At 41.3% G+C, this 24,839-nt stretch overlaps 1 protein-coding gene across 3 annotated transcripts in view; it reads right to left on the reverse strand.

The window, feature by feature from the left end:
* ARNT2 (aryl hydrocarbon receptor nuclear translocator 2) overlaps positions 1-22,337 on the reverse strand; it is a 96,938-nt gene extending 74,601 nt beyond the window's left edge. The window contains exon 1 of one of the 3 annotated variants that reach the window (XM_038146770.1): positions 22,119-22,337. In XM_038146770.1, the coding sequence (XP_038002698.1) occupies positions 22,119-22,149 (31 nt within the window). In that variant the 5' untranslated portion in view covers positions 22,150-22,337. Of the gene's footprint in view, positions 1-3,597; positions 4,074-22,118 lie in introns of those variants that run through there. The other 2 variants (XM_038146773.1, XM_038146772.1) reach the window with 2 other exon arrangements.
* Positions 22,338-24,839: the final 2,502 nt, after the last annotated feature.

Raw genomic sequence — 24,839 nt, forward strand, 5'->3', positions numbered from 1 at the left:
TCAGCCTTTAGATACGTCTTCACAGCCCTAGGAGAATAAAGCCAAGCTCATTAAGCCCTAGAAGGAAGTCTTAAAAAATTTCAATTTCCAAACACATGAGCACAAGAATAAAAAAAAAAATTCATTCATTGACACTCATCCACATGAAAGCTCAGCTCAGAGGGAGGAAAGGCTCAGGCCCTTCAAATCACAAGACTTCCCATTCTGCAGCACTGGGGTGAAGATGTGGCAGATCTGCACATGTATCAGTGTGTAAGACACCCAATTTACCTTTCCTTTTCAGAGCTTCCCATGTCAGACATCACTCACGGTGTGAGCTATTGCAGCTCTCGTGAGGTGCTCGAGGTGCACATACACTGCTGAGAAAAGCAGTCAGCTTTCCAGGCTCTCTCTCCTGACACAACAGAATTAAGAATTCTGCTGATGGAGAAACCAAGAGGCTTTGGTCTCTTTCAAGCCACACAGCAAGGAAAGCAACTCCAAAGGAACAGCACCATGGAGCATGGAACACCCTGAAGCTGACCCAGGCAGGGCAGCAGTGGAGCTCCTCACACACTACCCTGGTGTACCAACAGTGACACCAGAGCACTACAGGAGGACAGAGAGGACAAAGTGATCTCAGTGCTCACCTGGGTGCCAGGAGCTCTATCCAATTTGGATGGCTGGGCAGAAATGTAAACAATAGATTGTGGCTGTAAGAACTTAACTCACAAGAGCTGAAGGCTGCAAGAACATATGGATAGAAGAAGGAATGGATCTGAAGTGTTTCCCAAATTACTTTTATCTCTACTCATTCATGAGAATATAAAAAAAGAAGCAGATCTTGATGATATTTTTACATTTATAAAATATGCCTGGTGAGAAAAGTAAAAACGTTGACATGTTATCTCAAAAACAAGAACCAACTGGGAAGGCAAAGCCAAAAGCAAAATCTGATGGAACAATCAGCTACTTCTCTGACTAAACATCTGTGAAGTTACCTGTCTATGTATGCTCTGGGAAGAAAACAAGAGAGAGAAGAAAAAATGGCACTCATAAACTGGAGTCTCAGATAGAAATACTGTGGTAGAGAAGCATCCCATGGAGCCTACTAGCATAAACAAAAACAAAAAAAAAAAAAAAAAAAAAAAAAAAAACCACACAAAAAAACAGCAGGAGAACACATCAGATACAGACCAAAAGAAAAAAGTAACATAAAGTCTTACGAGTAGCTCACAATTCTGTAGAGTCACACAAATTTAGGGCAGTCCCAGTCACTCTGTTGGAGCATAAATTAGTACGGAAGCCCAGACCTGCAGCATCAAGTTGGTTACAGATATATATAAAAATCAAACAAACAAAAATAACAAAAAAGACATGCTGATTCAACAATCATAAAGATCATGTCCAGATACGCATTAACACTGATGCTCACAGAAGTGTTTCATCAGAAACAAGTGTTGGGAAACAAGGTGTTCTCTTTCTGAGACTGAATTTTCAAAGAGTGGACTTCCCTTCTGACAACGGAAATAAAACAAGTGTTGCTTACTCTACCCAAAATTAAAGCACAAACATAACAGTACAACTCTCAGGAAGTGAAACAAGGTCAAGCTGAACATTCATGAAAATCATCTGTAACTATCAAGGCAGGGTTCTGAACAAATTACTTTATAATCTTTAAAAGGTGTTTCTTAGTGTCAAATAGAAATATTTTTTTTGCTGAAAAAATGCATGCGGTATTTCATTTGGAGGTTAGAGAGTTCCTAGAGATCTGCCAAAGAACACAGAAATGTTATTAGAACAAAACCCAGCACAACACTCACAATCTTTAGTGAACATTCCTCCAGCTGGACAACATTTAACAACTCTTGTCTTATCACTGTCATGTCTGGGAGCAGGCCAGATCCTGCCACTAATATTTATGTTCATCTTGGGGATCCCTGAGGAGCCACATTTATCCAGGAACAATGTAAAAGCAGAATTAGTCCCTCCATTTCTGCCTATACTTAATTTCACTGCCGAACATTCAAAGTTTGGGCATTACACTTTACTTCAGTGCCACATTTCGGTCGACCCCAAAATATTCACAGATGTTTCTAAAATAAAAGATAACCTGCAAATGCACATTAAAATACTAGGATAAAATACAGGGATTTATTCCCCCAAAAATCCACGTTTGTCTCAAGCTGTTGCATAGATGTGCAAAAGAAATAGCTGCTGTGCACTTCACAAAGCAAAGCACAAAGAGCAAGCTAAATGCTGCACAAGGATACCATGAAAGTGCACGAGAGCCCCAGTCAGAACAGGAACCACTGAAAAGTGCAGCACGCCAGGATGAACCTGGACTTCTCTTTTTTGCTAGGGAATTATTAAACCACAGCTCTCAAGCCCAAACTTTAAATCTTGAGCCCCACCCCAGATGCATTGCCTGAAATGCAGCTCTGTCTTGCCTCTGACACAGATTTGTGACTTGCTGAGGTATCCCCCAGAGAATGACAGCTCTTGGCCAGGTGGCCTCACAGGGAGCAGCATCACACAGCTCTGGAGATGGTGGCCCCTGCTCTGCTCCTCTCCACAAACCACAGCCACGCATCATGCTGGGAAGCTTTGAAATGCTGTGCATGACAAGACTTCCTAAGTCTATCTTACAAAAGGTTCTGTTAATTACACTATTCTCAGTACTCCCCTTGCCTAAATACAGCAGACAGGGCCAGGGCCAGGATTAAACCCAAAGTCTACTGGAGAAATGGTTCTGCTGACTCCCAGAGACTTTGAATCCCTGACATTACTGTGAGGACCAGCTCCAGGTTTGCTATTCCGTGCCAGGTACCACTGAGCATGCTCTCCACAGGGCTCCTTTATCCTTCAGCATCTACTGTAATAAACACAACTAAAGTCAGATACCAACACCTGACTAAACGAGAGGAAATTCTACTTTTATCAATACAAATGTGACAGATTTCCAGCCACGAATCCACAGAATGGCTGAGATGTCAATCACTGCAAGTAAATGTCGATTTAAGGCTAAACACAGAATTACGAATCCCATCAACAGCATCGTACACAGCGATTTCAAAATGTTCTTTTAAATATTCTCAGAAAGCAGATTTCAAAAACTTCTTTAGAAACTGTATTTTTCATCACCTTGAAGTCATACGGGAGTTAGATGCATCTCAGCTAAATGGTTTTGATTGCAGTCAATTGCAAGGGGGATTTTCTGCCTAGCACAGAGACATTTAAGAATAAACTATATCATAGCTCTTACTTTAGAATATGCCAACAAAAATACAAAGCCATCATGTAGTTAAAAATATTTCACAGAAATACTAATGCTAAAAATCTAGCTGGATCTTTAGTCATTGCTTTTATGTATTAACTGCAGAGATTATAAAACAGAGCTCACTCTCAAAGAATATAAAAAAACACCCCGTCTTCATTGTTCCTGATAACTCTGTTAATACTGTTTAACTTGCATTCCATTGCCAGACACTTTAAATAGACTGCACATCAAAAACATCTACTGTACAGAGAGGATATGCAGAAAAGCAAAAACATTCCTCGCCATGCTCTCGACAGAATTACGATTACAAATAAATCACAAAATACAAGAAATCCCACCTTTCAGGAAGACTCTTACAAAGATGCTATTTCTTTCCTGCGAACAAAACCTTCTTGGAGAGAAATTTTATCCGCATATAAGAAGAGTCAGAAACCTCTGGGAAGAAATGTAGCAGCATTGGTATTCCGCTCAGAAAATGTCATCACAGATCTGTTTACCTTAACTGTGGACCATGATTCAGCCGGTGACAACCGTCTTGCATACTGATCAATTTATTTGCAGCAAAATTACTAACATTTTCTACTTTAACTATTTAGGTTCTGGAAGGAGCTACGAAGACAGGAATAATACAAAAATCCTAATTAACTAAAAACTTTCCCCTCCACCACAATGCCCTGTGCTTTGGGGTGTGAGGGGGGCCCACCCCTAATCTTGAAGATAAATTAGGGCATATGGTGAGCAGTTACTAGAGAAACGTTCTCTTTTTCAAAATGAAGATCAGAGCTTTATCCTCTGCCTGCATCACAGGTGAGTGTTAAGCATACTCAGGCGGGGGGGGAGATGATGAGATTGAGCTGCTCAGTTGAAGGGGCACTGTCTGTTCAGCAGAGACTGGGACCAAGCATTTCAGAGAGTGGCCTAACTGCTGTTCCAGAGGCCAAATCCAGTTACCTCGCTCCCTGCCTTCTCTGCTGTGACTCTGCAGGAGATGCAGGGTCAGTGACGCACCTAAGTAGATTGGAAGAGCAAGTTCTGAAGTCACAGGCTGGAACCATATGCCCCACCAGAAGACTGGAAGAGCAAGTTTTGAAGTCAAAGAGAAACCCTCTGTGGTACCTCCAGACTTGACTGCTGTGTTCACACAAGCCATCCGTGTGGGATGTCCTGGGATCTCACTGCAATCCACACCCTTCTGTGTGCCCCACAGCCCAACAACACCACCTGGATGTGCAAAAGAAGGTGGGATGCAGACAAAGAATTGGAAGTCAACTGTGACAAAAGAGACTTTTGGTCTTCTTTAGGGGAATTCTTGCTGCAAGTGCTCAGCTTGAGGGACAATGTGAGTCCAATCACTGCAGGAGGAGCAGCCAACACTCAAAACCAGGATCCTCTGAAGCATCCAAAATTAGATATGCCATGTACAAACCACAGTACCCAAAAAGCCCACTGTGGAAACATCAATCTCATTATCAGTAAAACCAAAAAATTATTTCATGCTGATTTTGAATGTTATTTTGACAGCACTTCTTATTTTAATTTGCAATTTTCATGTTAATCACCTTATTCATTCCAGTCATGTTGGTAATTCCATTCATCCATATCTACCCTGTGGTCAAGGAACAAAAATTTACAGAGATGTCATGGAGTAAGGAAAATATGTGGACCACATTCATATTCACTGCCTAAATGACCAATGCAACCCATATAATTGAATAAACTCAGAATCAATCAGCACAATCCAGAACAAGACAGGAGTCACACCTCTGCACCCACTGCAGAGAATGTTATAGACTAAAAACTGAACTTGAAGCAACAAATGGAAGATGCACTTGCCTACCTAAAGTTAGCCTGGGAAGAAGAGAAAAAGTAGTTGCCTCTTCATTCCTCTTATCTTTCTGACAAATGACATTGCACCTTATGGCCGGCCCTGCATTTTCCCCTGGCTATTTTTCCACTTCTTATTCATAATTCCATGTTATCTCTTCTTGACCTATTCAGCCTCTGACTGAGGTGAACTATTTCTCGTACTCTCTTTAATAAGCCAATGCATCCAACTGCTGACAAGTCCTGCCAAACTATGACCATTCACCTCAAAAGAGGTTGCTGAAATTCAGAACAGGGAGCAAAGGTTAAAAAAGAAGCCTTAATGGCTCCTGTTCTGAAAGCATGTCTAGTCTTGGAAAAACAATAAACCCCCTCAGAATTAAACCTAGGCTTGTATCTGCACTGCAGAATGAAGGTGAAAATTGACCTGAACCTAAGCACCTGGCCTGCCCCTAAAATTTGATAATCCTTCCCCTTGCAGAAGTGGGGCTTTAACTCAAGCAGAAGAGCACCCAGGTCTCCACCACAATTATGATGGACTGCACCTTAGAAGAAAAGTACTTCTTACATCCAGAGTCTGGAAGTGCAGGAAGGAGTGGGCCAGAAGCAAACCCAAGGACCTGGGGTAGACTCACATCGATAACACAACCTGAGCCTCCAACACTTGGCAAATGTCTCAGACATAAATAGTTACAAGTGGGAAAGTGCACATGCAAATCGGGCAGGGAAGTAGGGCAGCTACTGTAAAAGACCAGTTTACAGAGAGGATGAAAATCTGACTTGGAAAGGCTGCTTCAGGATTGATGTAAACATCATTAAAAGAAGAGAGGCAGGTGCTTAGCTTACATGAAGGGTCACACTAAAACAGCAGACAACAGCAGCAGAACCTGGTCTTCAGCAACTACAGACAAGATAATGCGATCGTACAACATAATTCCACACTTAATTGTCTCCACATTAATGTGCCTTGGTTTTATTAACAATATTTTGGCTGATCTTACTGACATGTGGCAAAGGTAACAAGCAAATCACCAAAAAAACAAGGCTCCCCAAACTATGCATCATTTCCATTTGAAATGAATGGTGATGTGCCCTCCTTCTCTGACATTTTGTATTTGCCAAAAGTAGCTGCATAATTATAAGTTATGTGCAAGAAACAGAAGGTAACATTCAGTGTTATTTTCCATACGTTTTACTGAGCATCAGACCCAGCAAACAGCATATATAGCTGTTCTGTTATGTACAACTGCCCACAGCCGACCCATTAATGAACTCACAAAAACTGTGCAAGCACATACCCAGCCTGGGCAAACAAATATGAGGAAAAAATAATAAACTCCAAGGACTTTCCTTCAAGTTTCTCAGAGACAGACCATGCTCAGTCCATTAAGTCTTCATTTAACAAGTCTGTTTCATTTATCTTGTTTTGGTTGGCACTCAATTAGAAATTCATGTACAGGACAATTTTTTCCCTTTTTAAAACGGAACACTTGCTGTATTTCATCCAGTAAAACATCAGGAGGTAAAGTGGAAGCTGCAAGACCAGCTAAAGCTACACTAAAGCCAGGCACAATAATCCTGAATTAGGCAAAACACCTGCATACAGCCCTGTCCACATGATTATCACTAATTGTTAAAAGGGCCTGATAAAATTTGTTGCTTAGTAAATAAGCAAAGAGAACAATTTGAGAGTTACCCAGTTTGCAAGTGCAAGTTAAAAAAAAATAACCCACAGGGCCATAATATCAGCTTTACTGTGATTTCAGTTATGGATGTGTTTTGTCATATCTGCCTCTACATTCTTAAGATTTATTGAGATTGGACTTCTGTCTACACAGAAAGACAAGCTCTCTCATCCAACCACTCCTCATCTCCTGCCTGGCACAGCAGCCTATTTCTGCTGGCCACTCTCACGACCACATACATATACATACATACATATATATATACACACACAGAGATATAGATATAGATGTATGTGCACACATATATACATATATGTGTATATACACACACACACATATAAATATAAATAAATATATATATACATACATAAACACCAGAAGAGTTAAGCCTGGATTCCTTCTCCCACTGCATGGCTTGTCCCATCTTGGCTGTCACCCCAAGCCAGTGTACTCCTCAAAGGCAATGTCAAAGCGTTTCAGCCACTGCCACACTATCCCACAACTTCCCCCTTCTCATCTTTCTTACCTTCCCACACCCTTACTGTTTTTGCCAAGCTTTCCTGAGCAATCACAATTATCTCTGGATGTCCCAAACTCCCTACAATGGGCAGCTGTGGATGCCAAAAAAATTATAAGGTGTTATGTAGAGCCTATTTAAAGCTGTGGATAAGAAATTCACTGAGCTCTACAAATCAAACATCACTGGCTGGCTGGAGGGTAGGATGGTAGCCAGGAAATCACCACTCATGCTTACTCTGATTTTATACCCCTTCGAGCACCTGCTTTTGGTCAGTGCTAGAAAAGATATGCTGGGCTTGAAAAATTTTACTTTCAGGACAAGACAGCAGTTTTTCACATCGGGAGCAGCAGACGTAGCATTTCTTAAGTGTGTTTCTTCTACAAAGGTACAAAAGATAGGAAATTAGCCAATGACTGCTATTACTTTATTTCATTAACAATAAAACAAGTGTTTTCCATTGTATGCCCTTGCTCTGGATCACTGATTATAAGTTTTATACAATCACTGCTATTTGTTCTTTCCTAAACTCATCTTGTTTCCTTTCCCCGTTCTATAATCACCAAAAAAATATTTGCAAACAAATTTCCTTTTATAAATTCCTATGTAACTATTTTATGATAAAGAAATAATAAAGTAGTAATTGCCCAATAGTTTATCTGCACTATGTCATCATGGTTTAGATTTCAAGCATTTTCAGTGCTCGATCACAAATCTATTTTGTTCATGTACAAGTTCAACTGCCAATTTGTGGAAATTATTTTGAAGCTTCTATTAAAATACTTGCAATGGTATGTATAAGAAAAAAGCAGATCAATACCGTGGCTCTCCGGAGTTTACATCATAACAAGATGACAGTGCTCTAAACTCCTATCAACTACATAAAACATAGTCAATAGCTGTATAAACACAAAGAAATAAAACTAATTGGTAATAAATCTGTCCAGAACATTCATCAAAATGGATTTTAACTAAATGCAGATCAGGGGCAGCTTAGCTTCCCCAGCAATCCAATGTCTTCTCTCAACTATTTCATTTTTTCCTCTAATCAGAAATGCACAGAATTCACATGAAACTCATTGCCAACATCACTTGTCCGTATTTTCTGTTAATTACAGTAGAAACCAGCTATCAGATCTCATGAGCATGAGAGGCAGTATTTATAACTATAACTTTTGGTTCACATTCAAAGAAATTTGACAACATATTTCTTAAATAATGAGCAGAAACGTTCAAGTGAATAATAAATTCTTGCTCTCCTCTTATAATTGTTTCATAAAAACATTCTTATAACTCATTTTCACTGAGCATTGTTCTAAGTTCACAGGCGCGAGTAGTTATATAATTTATCCTAAATGTAGGAATTTGAAAATGCATGGAGCCAGACCAAAACAGAAGTGTTATCCTACCCCTGCCCTGCCTCCAACAGAGCACAGGGCAATCACCAGCAGGAATCTCTGCAGTCACCAAGGGGCTGGTGAGCAAGAACAAGAATTGTACATCCTCTTTCTGAGGAAGTGGTGACTGTCAAATTCATCCGGCCAAACCCAGCACCACTGCTCTGGGGGTGGCCCAAGAGCTGCCCTGCAAGCCACACTGTGGTCACAGACTGAGGTCTTTGTGGTGCTCCCACCACACCACACCGAGACATTCGCTCCCCACCAGCCGCAGAAAGCTTGGGAGCAACACAGCCCGAGGACAAAGGTGTGAAATGTGGACCACTCTGATTCCAGTTATCCACTGAAAATTACTGACTCGTGTCCTTCAAATGCCTTTATTATTTATTACAAAGATTTTTAAGAGTGCCTCAGAAGGGTCTGGTAATTTTAAATTTCATTCAGAACAGCAACTTGGGTTACCAAATACTTAATTATCAGTAAATTTACAGTGTCCTTGGGCACTGTTGGATAATCAGAATGCTATTGTTTTCATTAAACAGCACTCTATTGATAGCACTAATGACTTCAGTTCTGCCTGATCAACAAGCAAATGATGCTTATTTGATGTTATGATAATTAATTGGCCTTTCAGGTGTTTTCACACCCCAATTCATTATTAAGAATAAGATTTTTTTTGTGAAACACCTTAAAAAGAATATCAGTATTTTTCAAAAACATTATAAAAATAAGGTGTGGCTCAGTACTTCTTTCTTTTCTCACAATTTCTAATACAACATTCTCTGCCTAAAAACTGCAGGGGAAAAACCTCACATTTAACTCCTTTCAAAAACCCAGCCTGAGCCTGAGCATTGTAAATAGTCAGTTCATTTTATGCCTGTCTGAAATTCCTTTGAGTCAAAGGAGATTTTCTGATTAAAATTTCTTTTAGTTTTTTTTTTCTCCAAAGACTGAAGAAAACAGCCAACCTCACTTTCTCGTAGTAGCAAGAAGGATCAAAAAACATGATTCAAACGGGGTGTACAAGTGAACAGCCATTATTTCTCAAACTCCTTGCTCAGTTTACAAAATACTGTAGTCCAGCCTTCAGACCATGGAAGAGGGCTGTGGCTAAGAAAATTCCAGACTCCAATTGAATTGAATCTCGACAAGCCACCTGAAAAGAGCACACCAGTGTTCCCACAATGTTCATCTGGCAGCTGTCACCAATCTGGATGTGTTCAGTTTAACCTCCCAACAAGGACAACCTTCAGAACATCTTCTGATGTCTTAACTAATCTCATACACCAACCCACATCAGCAGTTACCCTCCTCTTTGCAGATGAGTTTCCCAAACTCTGAATTTTTCTGCAAGCAAAAAACCCACAACATTTCAAATAAAGGTCTTACTGATTTTCTACTTTTCACTGCCCCTTCCCTTCACTAAATCTTTTTAGAACACTCCTCCTTTTAGGTAATTTCACGTATTATATCTTTCATGTCTGCAAATAAAAAAAAAAATAATAGAAGTTCACAAGCTTTTGGGTGCTCAAAATGGCATTTGCTGTTGTTGTTATTGTTACTTTCTAGAATTTTTCATTCCTACAAATATTCAAAATGGCACACCCCAATGTTATGGCATAAGGGAAGCCTTCATGGTCATGTAGAAAATACAAAATACTACAAAGCTCTGCTGTAGAATATTCCTTAGTGTTACTTTAAGTTTCCTACACTCCCAAGAATTTCTCATGAATTTTGGAACACTTTTTTCTGCTTAACTTCTTCCCAGAGCTGCTTCCTGAACATATTTCATAAAACTGAGTATCATGCTTTCTTTTTAAAATTACCAGTTTAAACAAAAGAGAAATGCTGTTTCCAAGTAGGCTGTGCTAGACTTTCTGGTGTGCTCAGCAGTAACAGCCATGCTCTTACTTGCTTTTTCAGAATTACAGAATACAAGATGTGCTGGATATTCTACCAGTGAACCACTAAACAATAAAAAAAAGCATGTAACAACAAAGCATTATTTTCCTATGTCCCCATATTCACATTAAACATGACTTGACATCCATTACAAGCCACTTGTTCCCAAAAGCATACAGACAGTTCTGTGCATATATCAAATGCAGAAGTGAAGAATGATACTGAAAAAACTCTCACTTGTAAACAAACTGGATGTTTGTCAGAAAACAAGCTGATTGTTTGTCTGTAAATATTGACCAAAGTAAGGTTTTAGCTTTGCTATTTGCTGACTGAAGAGCAGCACAGGCAAGTACACAGGACACACAAGATTATTCTGAATTCCAAACCTGGCAATCAGGTTCCAGCTACTACAGGGACTCTACGTAACAAAGCAAACAACCAGTGGCAGCCACATGCATTTACCAAGAAGTCACTACAAACACTTTATCCTTACATTTCAACGTTAGAAAGAATCATGATTTCATTTTTAAAAATGTATTTACTTCCAGGGACAGCTCATTGATTTGATTTAAAGAGCAGTTTGATTTAATCCACTAATCAAATACCCCCATATAATATATAATACATTTTTCTGCTTTTAAAATTTAACTTGCAAATGCACAACAAACACTTGAAAACTATCTCATAATTTTCATTCAGTGCAACTGTGTTTTTCATATAGTTTGATCATCTCTTTGGTGTATGAAGCAATGTGCATTTTGCTCTCAGTCTCAATACAAACTATAACTGGATAAGAATAAACTAATGCATTTTCAAAGGCAAATTTAAGTGTCAAAAGCAACCATAAGACAACATGATGCAAGTTGTAAAATCTATATTAATTCTTTAAAACCAGTGGATTGTTGCTAGTTCAGCACTGAAATAACTATCTATCATGTGTATATTCTGCCAAAACACTTAAAAAGCACATTATCCAAATATCCTACCTACTCTGTAAAGAAAATACAAATTAATGGTTATTCATGTGCCTGGAATAAATAATAACTGCTGTTTCCAGAGAGAAAGCAGCTGTATATTTTCCTTTTTCTTTCTCTGTTTCCTCCCAAAGGGAAGAAAATTTTTTGATAATCCAACATAAACGTGGTTGAAATAAAAGTCTATTAATAAAACATTATCAATTAGTACATCACAATGAAACACATTCTCTGCTTGTCCCAGCATAGGCATCTTATAAATACGTCATTTTTACAACTAATACATATGAAAAAAACACCTCAAATTACAGTCTTACAGACAGGACTTGCAAACCAGTGGTAAGATAAATGAAAACAAAAGTCAGATGACTTAATTGTGGCATGTGAATGTTACTTGTCAGTGATTCAGTAGGAAGCCTGTAGTGAGCTTGAACCCTGTCCAGGGCTGTACCACGAGCCTGCCTTCTTGCCCTGGTCGATTCTCAGGCATGGGGCAGTCAGCCAGCAACACATGAGAAACGTGCAGCCAGGGTGCAGCAGCCAGGAATCTTCCTGCACAGCAGCAATTCACTGAAATTCTTATTCCTAATTACCACATTCATTTTAAATTTAGCAATGACGAAAGAGTGTTCTGTCCTTAGGACCATCCTGACAAACCCAGAGAGGGGCGTGGGTGGAGACACGATGAACCCTGGAGCCGAGCTTGGATCCCCCATCATTAACCTCCACTGTAACGCTCAGATGGAGCCAAGGCTCCCGAAACCCTGAACCATCTACCACACGCGTGCCCTTCCTAGAGCAAAGTGAGGATTGGCATGCTGCCCGTGTCTCACTCAGCTCTGCCAAGGGCAGAAAGGCTTTTGCACATCAGTAGATGAGGCAGAACCAATTCCTTAATGTCATATCAACCTTTTCATCAAAGTCGTCAGATACTGCTTTAGAGAAGGAATAAAGAGGCATGTGCCAGCTATGAGACTAATGAATGCCTTTCCTCCAGCAAAACATAATTCAGCATGAACTCCACGTTACTGTTCTTTCCACCCACTCACACATCTCCAGCTGATAGTACTCAACCAAAATGCCAACAAGTAAAACCACACACCTTTTAATTCAGCTACTGTACACCAGCACTAAGATTTCTTTCCATCCTATAGCTGCCTAACCTCAAACATTATTTACATATTTACGTGCCTCCTTTTTTTAAAACATGCATGGAACCTGGAGGGAGTAACACAGGTGACAAAAGGGAACACTTTGGAGATCAAAGATATTGAGATTGGCAGCTTCCCCTAAAACATTAAAGACCATTATAATCCTCACCTCGGTCCCATTTACAGCTCAGAACCAAAGAGTTCTGAAGCAGAAGGAGAACAGCACTAAAACAAAATATGATTACGTCTTGAGTCAGGAAACAGTTAGGAAATGTATAATGTTAGCTTGTCTGAAATGTGAAAGAGTACCAAGATATATTTAAGCAAAAGACTAATACATCTCAGAAAGGCACATGTTCATTGAGTGTATCAGAAACAGCTCAGAGAGTACAGAAAGTCCAGGAACACTCGGGTTTTACTTTGAAGAAAAACAACCCAACATCTGTGATCATTCAAGAACCAAGTTTCAAGTATGAATAAACTACAAGGAGCCCAAAGACTCATATACACCCAAGTACTTCACAGTGACCATCAACAACAAAGAAGGAAGAAAATTCCCTATTGCTGTCTTATTCTGTAAGTATCCATAATGGAAATTTTATACTTAATTTTAGTGTCTGTTAAGGGCTATTTCTGGTAGAGGTTCCATGTAGTCTGATATAGAACATTTTGTTGTTAGCGAGAATCCAGTTCCAGAGAAATAGTTTCACTTGGACCAACCCTAACACACAGATGGCAGAGAATCCAGAGAGACATTACACATTTTTAAGAACTTATTTCAGAAAACTGGGAAATTTGGATCCTGTAGGCCTCAATACCTGGCATTTGGGGGAGATTGTTATGTTCACTTAAGACATTTTTAATTCCAGTAGTCCACTGTCCCCTTTGCTGGAGATGCAGCTAGAAAATGAGGACAATTTTCCAGTCTTCATAAGTGGGTTTGAAAATGCTCCTATGTTTTTCATAGTAATCGTTCATTTACTTCAATTTCAACAATGAAAATGCATATTTCAAACCTTCACTAGTAAGCAAAAATACTGCAACTGCTGTTCCCACAAACCTTATTGCACACCAAATAATTTTTTTCTTTTTTTCCCTTAAACCAGAAATATTTTAGATGAAAACATAAGAAAACATAAAAAACATAGCAGAAGAACCCTTACCTCTGAAACACTGAACATAGTAGCAATAATTTGCCACTATATTCCTACACTGAAAATCTCACTACAATAAAAGGAAGTTTTAATTATACAGCCTTTTTTCTATTGGTCAAACTACTACTTATTACAGAAAGTGCAAAACATTTTCAGGGTGAGACATCTATATGCAGAGGGACAGAGTATCTCTTAAAGATGCTTAAAAAAAATTAAATCCAAGGAAAACACTGGTGTCCCACATACTGTGACATGAATATGACTCACAGAGTAGTCAACAGATGGACCACAGGGCAACTTCCATGTACTCATGCTAAATGAGCCACCTATCAGTGACTGGGAACACAAGAATTTATCATTGCAAACTAAGCTTTTCTAGCTATCACTATTTTAAGTGTTTAAAGCTGGCTCAAAATTGAGCTAGAACTTTGCTAGCAACTTCACTGGACAGAACACAGTGGAAATCCAGCTCAGCCACGGCCTGGCAGTTCTAACAGCAATACAATTTTTTGTCCAGGAAAGGATGGAACATGATGCAGAGGGCAGTGACACACAGTAGCTAGTGCCTTTTAATAGCTAATTTTATGGCTATAATCCACTACCCACAGCTACTGTTACAATCAGCACCTCATTCCAGGGGCTGACTTCTGCCATGTGTGAGGGTCACTGTGTGCTGGGCTGATTAACCACTTTCCATGCAGCAGAAGCTCAGCAAATTAAAATACCAGCCTCATACTCACTGGCTGCTCACAGCAAAGTTGCCATATACCTTCAGCAGCCTGGCCATCTTCAGGACACTACTGGATGACTTGCAGACAGACCAGACACAGCCTGTTTTTACTTATTGCAATAGGATGTGGAGGTTGGGGATGCAATCTGCAAAGCACAGTCCAGAAAACAGGACACAATCTCTGTTCTCAAAAGAATTTAACAGTAAATTGAATAAAATCTGAGACTACCGAACAAGTTATTTTAACTCTTCTTGTATTCAAAATAATTTGTTCTGTCCCAAGTTCTAAAAGCACTTCCAGTTCAGTTCAAATTTTCCATCCAAATATTACAAGCAATACAGTTTTTAAATATACGCATTTCAAGGGCATTTAACAGCATCCAGATGTCCACCTACCTTCACTAATAAAAACAGCCAGCAGCAACAAGTTCCTAAAACTACCTACTTGCATGGAACTGTGCTCTGGGTTAATACTGGGAAAGTATTAGGGATAATTTTTCCAAATCAGCCCTGCAGGTTCCTCAGACACGCAGGTTCCTTTGCTTTTACCTCTGAGGAATACAAATATGCAGTGTTTTTGTTCTTTGCAGCTCAGTGATTTACTGGCATGCCTCTTCCCATAAAATATTTGCATATATCTGAGAGTCAAACTGTTCTGATACATTCTGTGTTTGCCAGGAAGTGAACGCTTCACTTCAGTGTAACTGAACATTTAAAGAACGACAGGCACCAGGACAAATGGCAGCATAATTAACATACCAATGAAGAGCCAGTTGTTAATTACTATCCATTTTAGGCATTTTGTATGAGCAACTTACCTGAAAAGCCTTTCCATCTGCATGCTGGCAAAGCCAGTAATTAAACAATTCAACACCCCTTTTGCTTGATTAGAGAAAAAATTACAATTATTTTATATTATTCTACTTGTCACATGCAGTTGACATTTAGATGAGAAAAACCTGCAGCAGCCCAGATCTCAGCATTTGAAATTAATACTATGAGCTGTCCTTGAACAAAACAACAACACCCATCCAGGGCAGATGCAAGCTAATAGAGGCTCCTAATTTGACACAGCTGATTACACCTCCTAGTACCTGCTGGGCTGCAGGGAGGCAGCACAGAAAAAGTACCACTTTTCTCTAAGGGGGACTTCAGATGCTCCCTACAGAACAAATCTGAATTCATAAGCTGTTGAAAGACTTGGGAGTAGCACCAGCACAATGCCAGGATTCATTTACATTTCAACAACACTGAGAAGTCAATACAAAGCTCAGCACAGAGAAAATACAGTAGTTATAGGAGTTGTGAGAAAGGTAGAGACACCTAAGTGTGAAAAGCAGGATGGAAACCACAGGACAGAAATACCAAAGATAAGCAAAATGGAAACAAATGCTCACAAAAAAGAAAATGGAAGCCGAAAGTTTAGAAACATTCATCAATATGTTGAGTATCCAAAAGAAAGAGAAATCCTTTCTCCCTGTGCAGATGGCTCTGCTCAAGGAAGACCAGCGTGCTTGGGGTACAAAAAAAATGAAATTACATCTATCTTGAAAATGGTTTTTAATTCCTCACACATCGCATGACTGTGGCCACTAATCCATGCCAACAATAAAACTGAGATCCATTTGAAATTTTGGCTATCCAAAATAAACTCTGAATCAGCTCTTGCTAAAAAATTGTCATTCTCCATTTCATCCTGCATTTTCAAACCACGTAATTTCTGCACATTAAAGGCCAGATCTTGCCAAAATCCTGTAACATTTTGTGACAAAGTAGTTCTTCCCAGAACAGACAGAAAGTGCCCGGTCTATGGGGGTTTATTCCATCTATTAATTTTCATGTGGATTTTTATTTGAAATAATGGAAGATGATGAAGGATTATTTTTCTCAAGTTTTTTCTTGGCATCCATCTTACTTGAGTTATAATCAGAAGGAAAATAAAATGTACAAATGCAGCCTCATAAAATTTTTCTTTTCCTCCTTGACAGAATGATTGATATAGATGGGGTGACAGGAAATGCTTTAGAGCTGAACAAAGAAAACACTGTTAGCAAGAAGTAAACTGCACCAATGGTTTCTAGAGCAAGCACCCACCCACAATCACATTTTTGCCTGTGTTGTCCAGCAAATGCAATGTTTTGCATGAAATAAGTTGCAGAATGGTGAAGGAGCACCTCTGACTGCTGATTTCTCTCCCACATAACCTTTATTGAGCACAGCCCTCCAGCCAGAGAGGCAGCTGGGGCTGGTATCTGCACACATCTCTGCTCTCCCCAGAGCTGGCCAGACAGAACAGCTCATCCTAAGCTGATTCATCCATCTCTAAACACTGCTGGCCAGCCAAAGACACTTTGCTATTGATAGACTGAAAAATCTGCCAGAGATCTACACCAAGAGCCGCGATCCAAATTCCCATCGCTTAAACTCAAGACCCCTCTTTCTCTTTCCTACTGCAAATTTTAATAACATTGTAATTTCTGCAGGTAGCATTGAATTAACACATTTTCCATTCCTGCTTGACAGTTCTGAAGCAGTAAGCCCCCCAAAATTACTCTGAGCGACACACATATCTGATCTTCACAACCATTTAAGCATGATCTCTGAATACATCTTCATAATGACAGCCCCATTTCTGTCCTCTTAATAACAATAATCACTACATCAACAGGGTTATTTTGCCTTGACTATTTTGAAAAGGCTATTTTTTTTTCTTTTCTACCTAATCTCTATTGCAATTTTCCTTACTGCTAAGAAATATTCAGCAGCACCATATGGTATTACAGAAATCAGCAATATCTCTTTTGTTTTGCATTTTTATTAGAGGAATGGGGAAACATTATTCTATTGAAAAAAACATTTGGAACACAACACAAGCTACATATGCAAATTTTAAATAACTATTTTGTGATAGAAGAGATTAAATCTTTTGTATACCTCATACCTATATATTAGAAATATAAAAATAATGGCATTTCTTCAATGCCAGTTACTGTTCAGTACACAGTTCTGAAGGACAAAACATTATCACAGAACAATTCAAGATGCATTGGGATCTCATACCACAGTTTGACTGAATTAAGGACCAATTCTGCAGTACCAGAGCTATGAAAACACAAGAAAAAGAACTGCAATGTAAACCTCCCATTAGCTAATGAGCATTCTAATTTTGAAACCCTTTTTTTTAACTTTATCCTAGAATGATGACTACTTTTTTGCATACCAGAAACATCAGAGCTCATTATAACCTCCATCACTACAACACTCCATTTACTCCCTAGGATGCTGTTAAATTGATTTTTTAGTTTGCTGGATAGTCTGTGTTGTAATGAAGGGCAGAGCAGCAGCAATAATTTCGGGCTTTGAGTTGCATGATTTTGAAATCTAAAACACTGAAGTTTATTCTTTTTTTTAATCATCTATTTCAAAGCTGTTTGAAATCTAAAGAAAACAATGGCCAGATTGTCAGAAAGCCAGTTCCTTTTGGGAATATGAACTGGGCAGCATCAAAAAAATTCTTCCACAGCACTTAGTAACTTCAGCCCAAATGCAGGACTGGGTAACAAATTATTTGGTTCTCAGAATATCTAGTTCAAATAGAAGAATGATTTCTGTCCACTTAACTCCCAAGTCAAGCAAACACATAACCCCAAAACCACCTCCCAGAACCCAATGCACTACCTAAACCAAGAGCCTAAATGCAGGGCTTACAAGTCTTCATGACTATGACAGAAAATTTGCTGTTAACTCATTACAAACTGAAAGTAAAGAGAGCTTATTTAATAATATTTCTTTAACTTAAAATGTCAATTTTTTATATTTTGGATTAGCCATGGGCTGAAAGTACCCCTCATGAGCTGCTGTGTTTGCAGCAATGTCCTGAGCCCCAGCAATTCCTTTCACTCATATCACAATATCTCTCTCTACAAATTTATAGCAGATGCCCTTTGGAGGATATATTCTCCATACCTTTGTATTTGGAGCTCTCTGCTTAAAAAGAAATCACTAAAAGGAGCTTTAGTGATTACATGAACAACTCAGTTACTTTTTTTTTTTCAATTAAATATAAAAATACAACCCTAAGGATTTATAAAATTGTAAAACATCACCAAAAATGCATCCTGTGGGATCTTCTCTCTGAAGTAACTCTAGATAAACTGCAAAATCTCATTATTTCTCTTGACTTGACCTTTGAGTTCATGGCATTTTGGCAATACATCTGTGTGTACTACCTTCCAATCAGGGGTACCTCAGTGGGAAGAACTGAAAGGATGCCCTTCAGTTCATTTCTCATCACCTGACCACAGCAGAAAGTTCCTGTTCACCCATCAGACTGAGTCAGACTGGAACTCATCACCCCAAAACCAGCTGATGTCTCAGGAAAAAAAAAATTCCTAAACTCATGAAGAGTTTTATGTTTTCGTCCCACCCTGGCTAATACAAGAATCACCACTCCATGTGTTGCACTCAAGTAAAATCTGAACCCAAAGTAGCAAGAGTTACGGACAAAGTTTGCATTCCAAAAATAACACATTTAAAACAGACACGGCACTAAGTTACTTTGCTGCAAGCAGTAATATACAAAATGCTTGTAACACCTCCACAGTTTTTTTGTTCTTAAATCCCATTTAATATGCCAATCTTATTTCAGGAGGAAATAAATTAACTGTGATGCTTTGTGCCAATGCAGATGAGCTTCCCACACACCTGTATTGTTTCACACTTCAGTTTGTCACCCAGAGTACGAGAAACCAACCCAGCACTCCCAGCCAGACCCATTCCAAGGCTGAGCCTGCAGCAAGAGGAAGCAGCTTCTCCCACACAGCCCCTCAGCTGTGTCAGGGTGATGCCCAGCTGCAGCTATGCACCCTCACCAAAAAGAACCATCCGTGTACATCTAACACAGCCCAGGAAGCCCACACGGGTGGCCTTTCTGCCACCACAAATTTGGTCCCTGACACTGCAGTTCCCCTGAGCCTCAGGTGGGAAATGATGCAAACTGCTCCCAGTTCTATGAACTTCCCAAACTGAAGCTCTCCGTTAAAAAAGATCAGTGGGGAAAAGGATAAATCTGCATCTAACACAAGACAGAGGATGCTGCCACAGAGCACTGCATGGGTCTGCAGCAGGAGATCCCAAACTGAAAGACTTTCACATGGTTAGAGAACACCCAGCTTTTCTCTCTCCACTAATCCTCATTCCACTATCTAGAATATGACTAAAACCACATGTATTTGTATTGTGGTAGCTGCAAGTTAATGTCCTGCCTAAATTACCAACTGTTATTAGAACCCCAGACAATTGCTTAATAAAAATTTAATCATATTGTGATTTCTAATCATCATTAAAGATGCTTAACAAGTTAATCCTCTATTGTGCTTCCCTAACACTGCAGATCAGAAAGTCAACCGGCACAAGGTGGCACAGCTTCACCAATACTAATAGGGCTACTTTCATCTTACCCCAGCTGAGGATCTGTCCCCAGGAGAAAACAAGAGGATTAAAATCATTTTGCTACAGATTTTGACTATTCTCTGCATAGCTTTGCAGTTACTTATTAAAAAAAAAAAAGAAAAAAGAAAGAAAGAGCAGCGACAAATTATGATTTTAAAAAACCACAGTACAAGAGCAGATATTTCACACAGCTCTGTCTTCTGCTGTCCATGGTAGAGCAAAGGCAGCACTATGCTACAGACCGAGGGTCTCCTTTCCTCACAGCTCCCCACTTTGGGTTTGCCCTGGTGTCTGACAACAGCACTTCTCACACCCAGAAAATGTGGGAGGATCATTAACAGGCAGCGAGTTTGTCTTTCAGCTCAGACCTGCTCCAGCCACCCAGACAGGAGCAGAACGATGCTCTGTGACCTCAGCCTTATAGAAGGCATCTTGGTTCCCTTCAGGAAACCAACACCTTTCCTTATCCCATGGACCAGCAATAGGTGCTTTAGAGAGTGTGAGGACCACACTGCAGGTCACCTTTCACTGTGTCACATGCACAGAGATGCACACAGGCAACACACTTGGCCCTTCCTTCCTTTTTTTTTAATGTTTCCCCAATAATCCCATTACAGTCCCTCAATTCACCAAGTGGTCACAGGAGAACAACGGAGAAGCCCCACTCAGTTAGGAGCAGTCTGTGCATGCTGTACCTCCTCCAACCACATCTTTTTGTGGGTTCAGCCTCAGGCAGGTAGGTACAGAAAGTGGAAAAGGTTGGTGCCAAAGGGGCACCGGGCTCTGCTGTAACCCAGCAGTTTCAGCACTGGCCTCTAAGCGGACAGGGCTGTTCCTTCAGTGTGCAGCTTGGAGAGCAGACAGGAGAATGGCAAACCAAATCCAAGTCAAAAAATGCTGTTTGTATCCTCCTCTGTCTGCAAAACTGACTTAACTGAGTGCACTCAGTGAAACTCTGTTATGATGCAGAACATGGTATCCTGAAAGCTACACGGTATTAATTTCATAACCTTCCCTTACATATTAATTTTTATTTAATATGTAGAATTCTGATATTAAAACCTACTCTGACTGACAAATATCAGTTTTCTGCTTACTGTACTAGTTCTCATTGAACCAAATTCATTGTTTATATCATAATATTTACTTTCAGCATGACAACTACACTACCAACTACAGCAGGATTTAAGCTAATGAACAAGCTTTAAACATTAGTTGGCATTTACTTAAGCAAGCCTTTAATTGTCAGAACTCAACCTGACTCTACAAAAAAATGACACAATGCAAGCACATATTAAAACAAGTAAAACTGAAATTGACCTTTAATAGCAATATTCCTCCTTAGTACTGAGACCAGGGCAAGATCCGTCATCCCAATTATTTTCAGTGTCAGATACTTGTTGATCCACACCAAGTTGACCCAAGTACATCTCCAAAATACTACTCTGGCCTTTCATCCAAACTCACTTTATTCCATCGGGCACTGGACAAAACAGATGTTACATCTCACAGACACGTAACAAAACGTCGGGGAATGCCTTCCCTCACGAAAAAAATGAATGGGAAAATGTTTGTAAGTTTCTTTTGTCAATAACTCTACTAGTAACAGCAAATATTTACTGCATCCTTTGGAAAGAAAACAAACACAAATGCCGAGGTGCCCTTGGTCAGTTTCACCGTTTGGGCTTCTCGAGCCGACAATAAAGGTGACAAAGGTAGAGGCAGGAAAGCCCATGTTCCTACTGATGCCCAGGGCAGGCACGGCTCCGCACGGTGCGGCACTGCCCGTCCGCGCTGCCCTGCTCCCTATGCCCGCCAATGCTTATGCACCACTGTTCACCTCTGCAGGGCTGCACCGAGCGCCGGCAGCCGGGGCCAGAGCGGCGGCGTGTCCCGAGGAACCCCCACGGGCTCCCGGCTCCGCCGGCTCGGCTCTGCCCGGCCCGGGGCCCCGCGGGAGCAGCGGCGGGACCGCCCCGGGGCTGCGGGCACCGCGCCGGGCCGGGCGGGGGGAGCCGGCGGCGGGGGCGTGTTGTGCGGCGGGGCCACTTGGGGCGAGACGGCAGCTACTCACCGGGAGGGTTTACCGCCGCCGGCGTTGCCATCTTGTCTCTGAGAAGAATTAAGACAAATGCAAGAGGGGCGGAGGGATGCTCAGAGCAGCCCGGGGGAAGCGCGGGAGGGGCAGGCAGCCGGCGCCAGGGCGGGCGGGCCGGGCGGCGCGGGGGCGGCGGCTGCTCCCGCCCCGGGACCGGCGGCGCTGCCCGCTGCGTGCGGGGCGGCCCAAGATGTCCGATGGCCCCGCGCCGCCTCTGCTCATGCGCCGCGCTCAGTGAGCATGTGCCGGGCGGCCGCACATGTGCGCTGGGGCCGCGGTCGCCGCTGCCCGGCCGGGACCCCCCGCAAGAACCGGCGGGAGCCGCCCCCGACACGGCCCCGGACCGGCCGCCCCCTCGGGGCTCGAACCCGCGGCCCCGGGGCGCGAAATTCCCTGAGCCGGGGGCAGCCAGCGCGGCCCGCGGGCAGGGGCGGCGGGGGCCGGGCGGGGGTGCGGCCCGAGGGCCCCAAAGCCAGCGGGGAGTGGGCGCTGACCTCCGGCTCTGAGGGGGAAGGCTGGGGTCCTCTGTGTCGCCCGAAATTGAGGGAGGAGGTTGGGGTGCTGTCCATGACCCCTGGCACTGAGTGGGAAAAACGCAGTGCTCTGTGTCACCCCTAAATTCAGGGAGCAGGTTGGGGTGGTGTCCGTGGCCTCCAGCACTGAGGGGGAAGGCTGGGGTGCTCTGTGTCACCCTTAAATTGAAGGAGGAGGTTGGGGTGATGTCCATGGCCTCCGGCACTGAGGGGGAAGGCTTGGGTGCTCTGTGTCACCCTTAAATTGAAGGAGGAGGTTGGGGTGCTGTCCATGCTCTCCTAAACTTAAGGGGAAGATCGAGGTGCAGGTCACCACCACCCAAAGCTGAGCAGATGCTGAAGGGGAGCTGTAGAACGATGTTCCTACCATCCATGTTGTCCCTAGATAATGACATCCTTTTCCCCTGAGGTGACAAGGTCCTCTGGAAGGTGGAAGGGAGACAGAGCTCCATAGACTTCACACTCATCAAGTGTATGAAAGTATCCAGGAATTCAGACATTCTGTTCCCCTCCAGGTGGAGTGTATGAATGGTACCATGTTCCTCTACAAACCTTGCTTTGTCTCACACCACACTTGTTTTCATGCTAAGTAGTGCAACTGAACAACTGATCCTTTGTAACTCAGCTCACATTTCAAGGCTTTGCATTGCAAACACAAGGACAGAAAAAACACTTTCGATGAAATTGGAGATTCTTCTCATAATCTCATAACTTGGGTCTTCAAGGGGAAAAACCCCCACTATCCCAGAATTAAACTGATTAGATTTCTGAAAAGCCGCTGGTGTAATAACTGCACCAGTCACGTGTAATGTGTGTGAAATACTAGGGAAAAGTAATAAATTTTGATGGCTTTGTCATCCCCCTGGAATGCTGCAAAAGCCTGTTAATCTTTAAATGCCTGCCCGTGGCTGTGCTCAGTTGCCCTGAACAGCCCTGCAGAAGTTGATGGGAGCAGTCAAGATGAAAAGTTGCAAATCAATCCCTTGCTTTGCCAAATGAGTAACCTGGACCAGTTTATCCATTAAGATGTAAATTGGCAAAAAGGCAGGGAAAGCATGGAGGCTGTGTTGACTCATTTCCTGTAGAGGAATTTAATCAGAACGGCACTAAATGCTCCTGGTTATCTAGAAAGTTTGCGTTATCTTTGATTTATTGTGCTTTTCCCTATCAGATGTGGAGCCGTTTTTCCAAGCATCTTACTGCTTTAGTGCCTGCTGATGCTGTAGAGTTCTGGATGCTCAGCAGGCAATCTTAATTCTTATCTCAAGGCATTTCCCCTGCTAATACTAGACTGTTAATATCAGCAATTTTGTAAATGCAACTTATTTCTGTTCAGATAAAACACTGAGATTTGAAGAAGTCTTGGTCACAGTTTTTTTAGACCCTTACCTTTTAGGAGGAAGGCAAAATTTGGAGTGACTTACCCTGCTGCAGAGTCATAGCTCAATTCCTTCAGGTTTCTGCAAAGTCTGGTGTTCAGATTGCCCAGGTAATGCTGGTCATGAAAGCCTTTCCATGAGCCGCCATTATGTCAGGTTACGTATGTGCATAAAGGTTAAAAGGTCAAGTTCCTAATGCTCTAATGATAGTAAAAAACCTTATAAAGCCAGAATTTATAGCATTCGGCACTTCTGAAGTGTCCTCTGAAGACCTTTACAAGTGTTCAGAGGTTAAGCCTTATCTCTCTCTTACCAGAAACGCACTAATATTTCTTATTTCATTCCTATTTTAGAGATAAGGAAGCCACCCTAAAAAAACTGGAGAGATCTGACAGTGCACTGTCGTAGCTTTCAACAGACAGATGGAATAAGTCCTACAAAGACTGAATATAAACCAAGGAAACCACTCAACTGTCTGTGCTGTCCCCTTGCATGATATCCTGTGAGATGTTAGATTAGCCCAGAAAAAACACATTACAGGGTATTTGATATTGTGCTCTGCCTAAATAAGACCTTGGGGCTTAGAATGGAACAGGTTCTGTCAAATCTTTGGTGATTCAGACACAATTATGCAAAATAAAGCTGCTTTTTTGTTTGGTGTGAGCTTTGTTGACACACTCTGTTCAGTTTCACACGCAATTCTTTGTTCGCTTAAATAGATTGAGAAATGAATTGATTTTCTCTCCTCCCCATCTTCTCTATCTTAATAGCCAGTATTAGCAGAG

This window comes from Motacilla alba, chromosome 10 (assembly GCF_015832195.1).
Source record: "Motacilla alba alba isolate MOTALB_02 chromosome 10, Motacilla_alba_V1.0_pri, whole genome shotgun sequence".
In the NCBI taxonomy this organism is placed as follows: domain Eukaryota; kingdom Metazoa; phylum Chordata; class Aves; order Passeriformes; family Motacillidae; genus Motacilla; species Motacilla alba.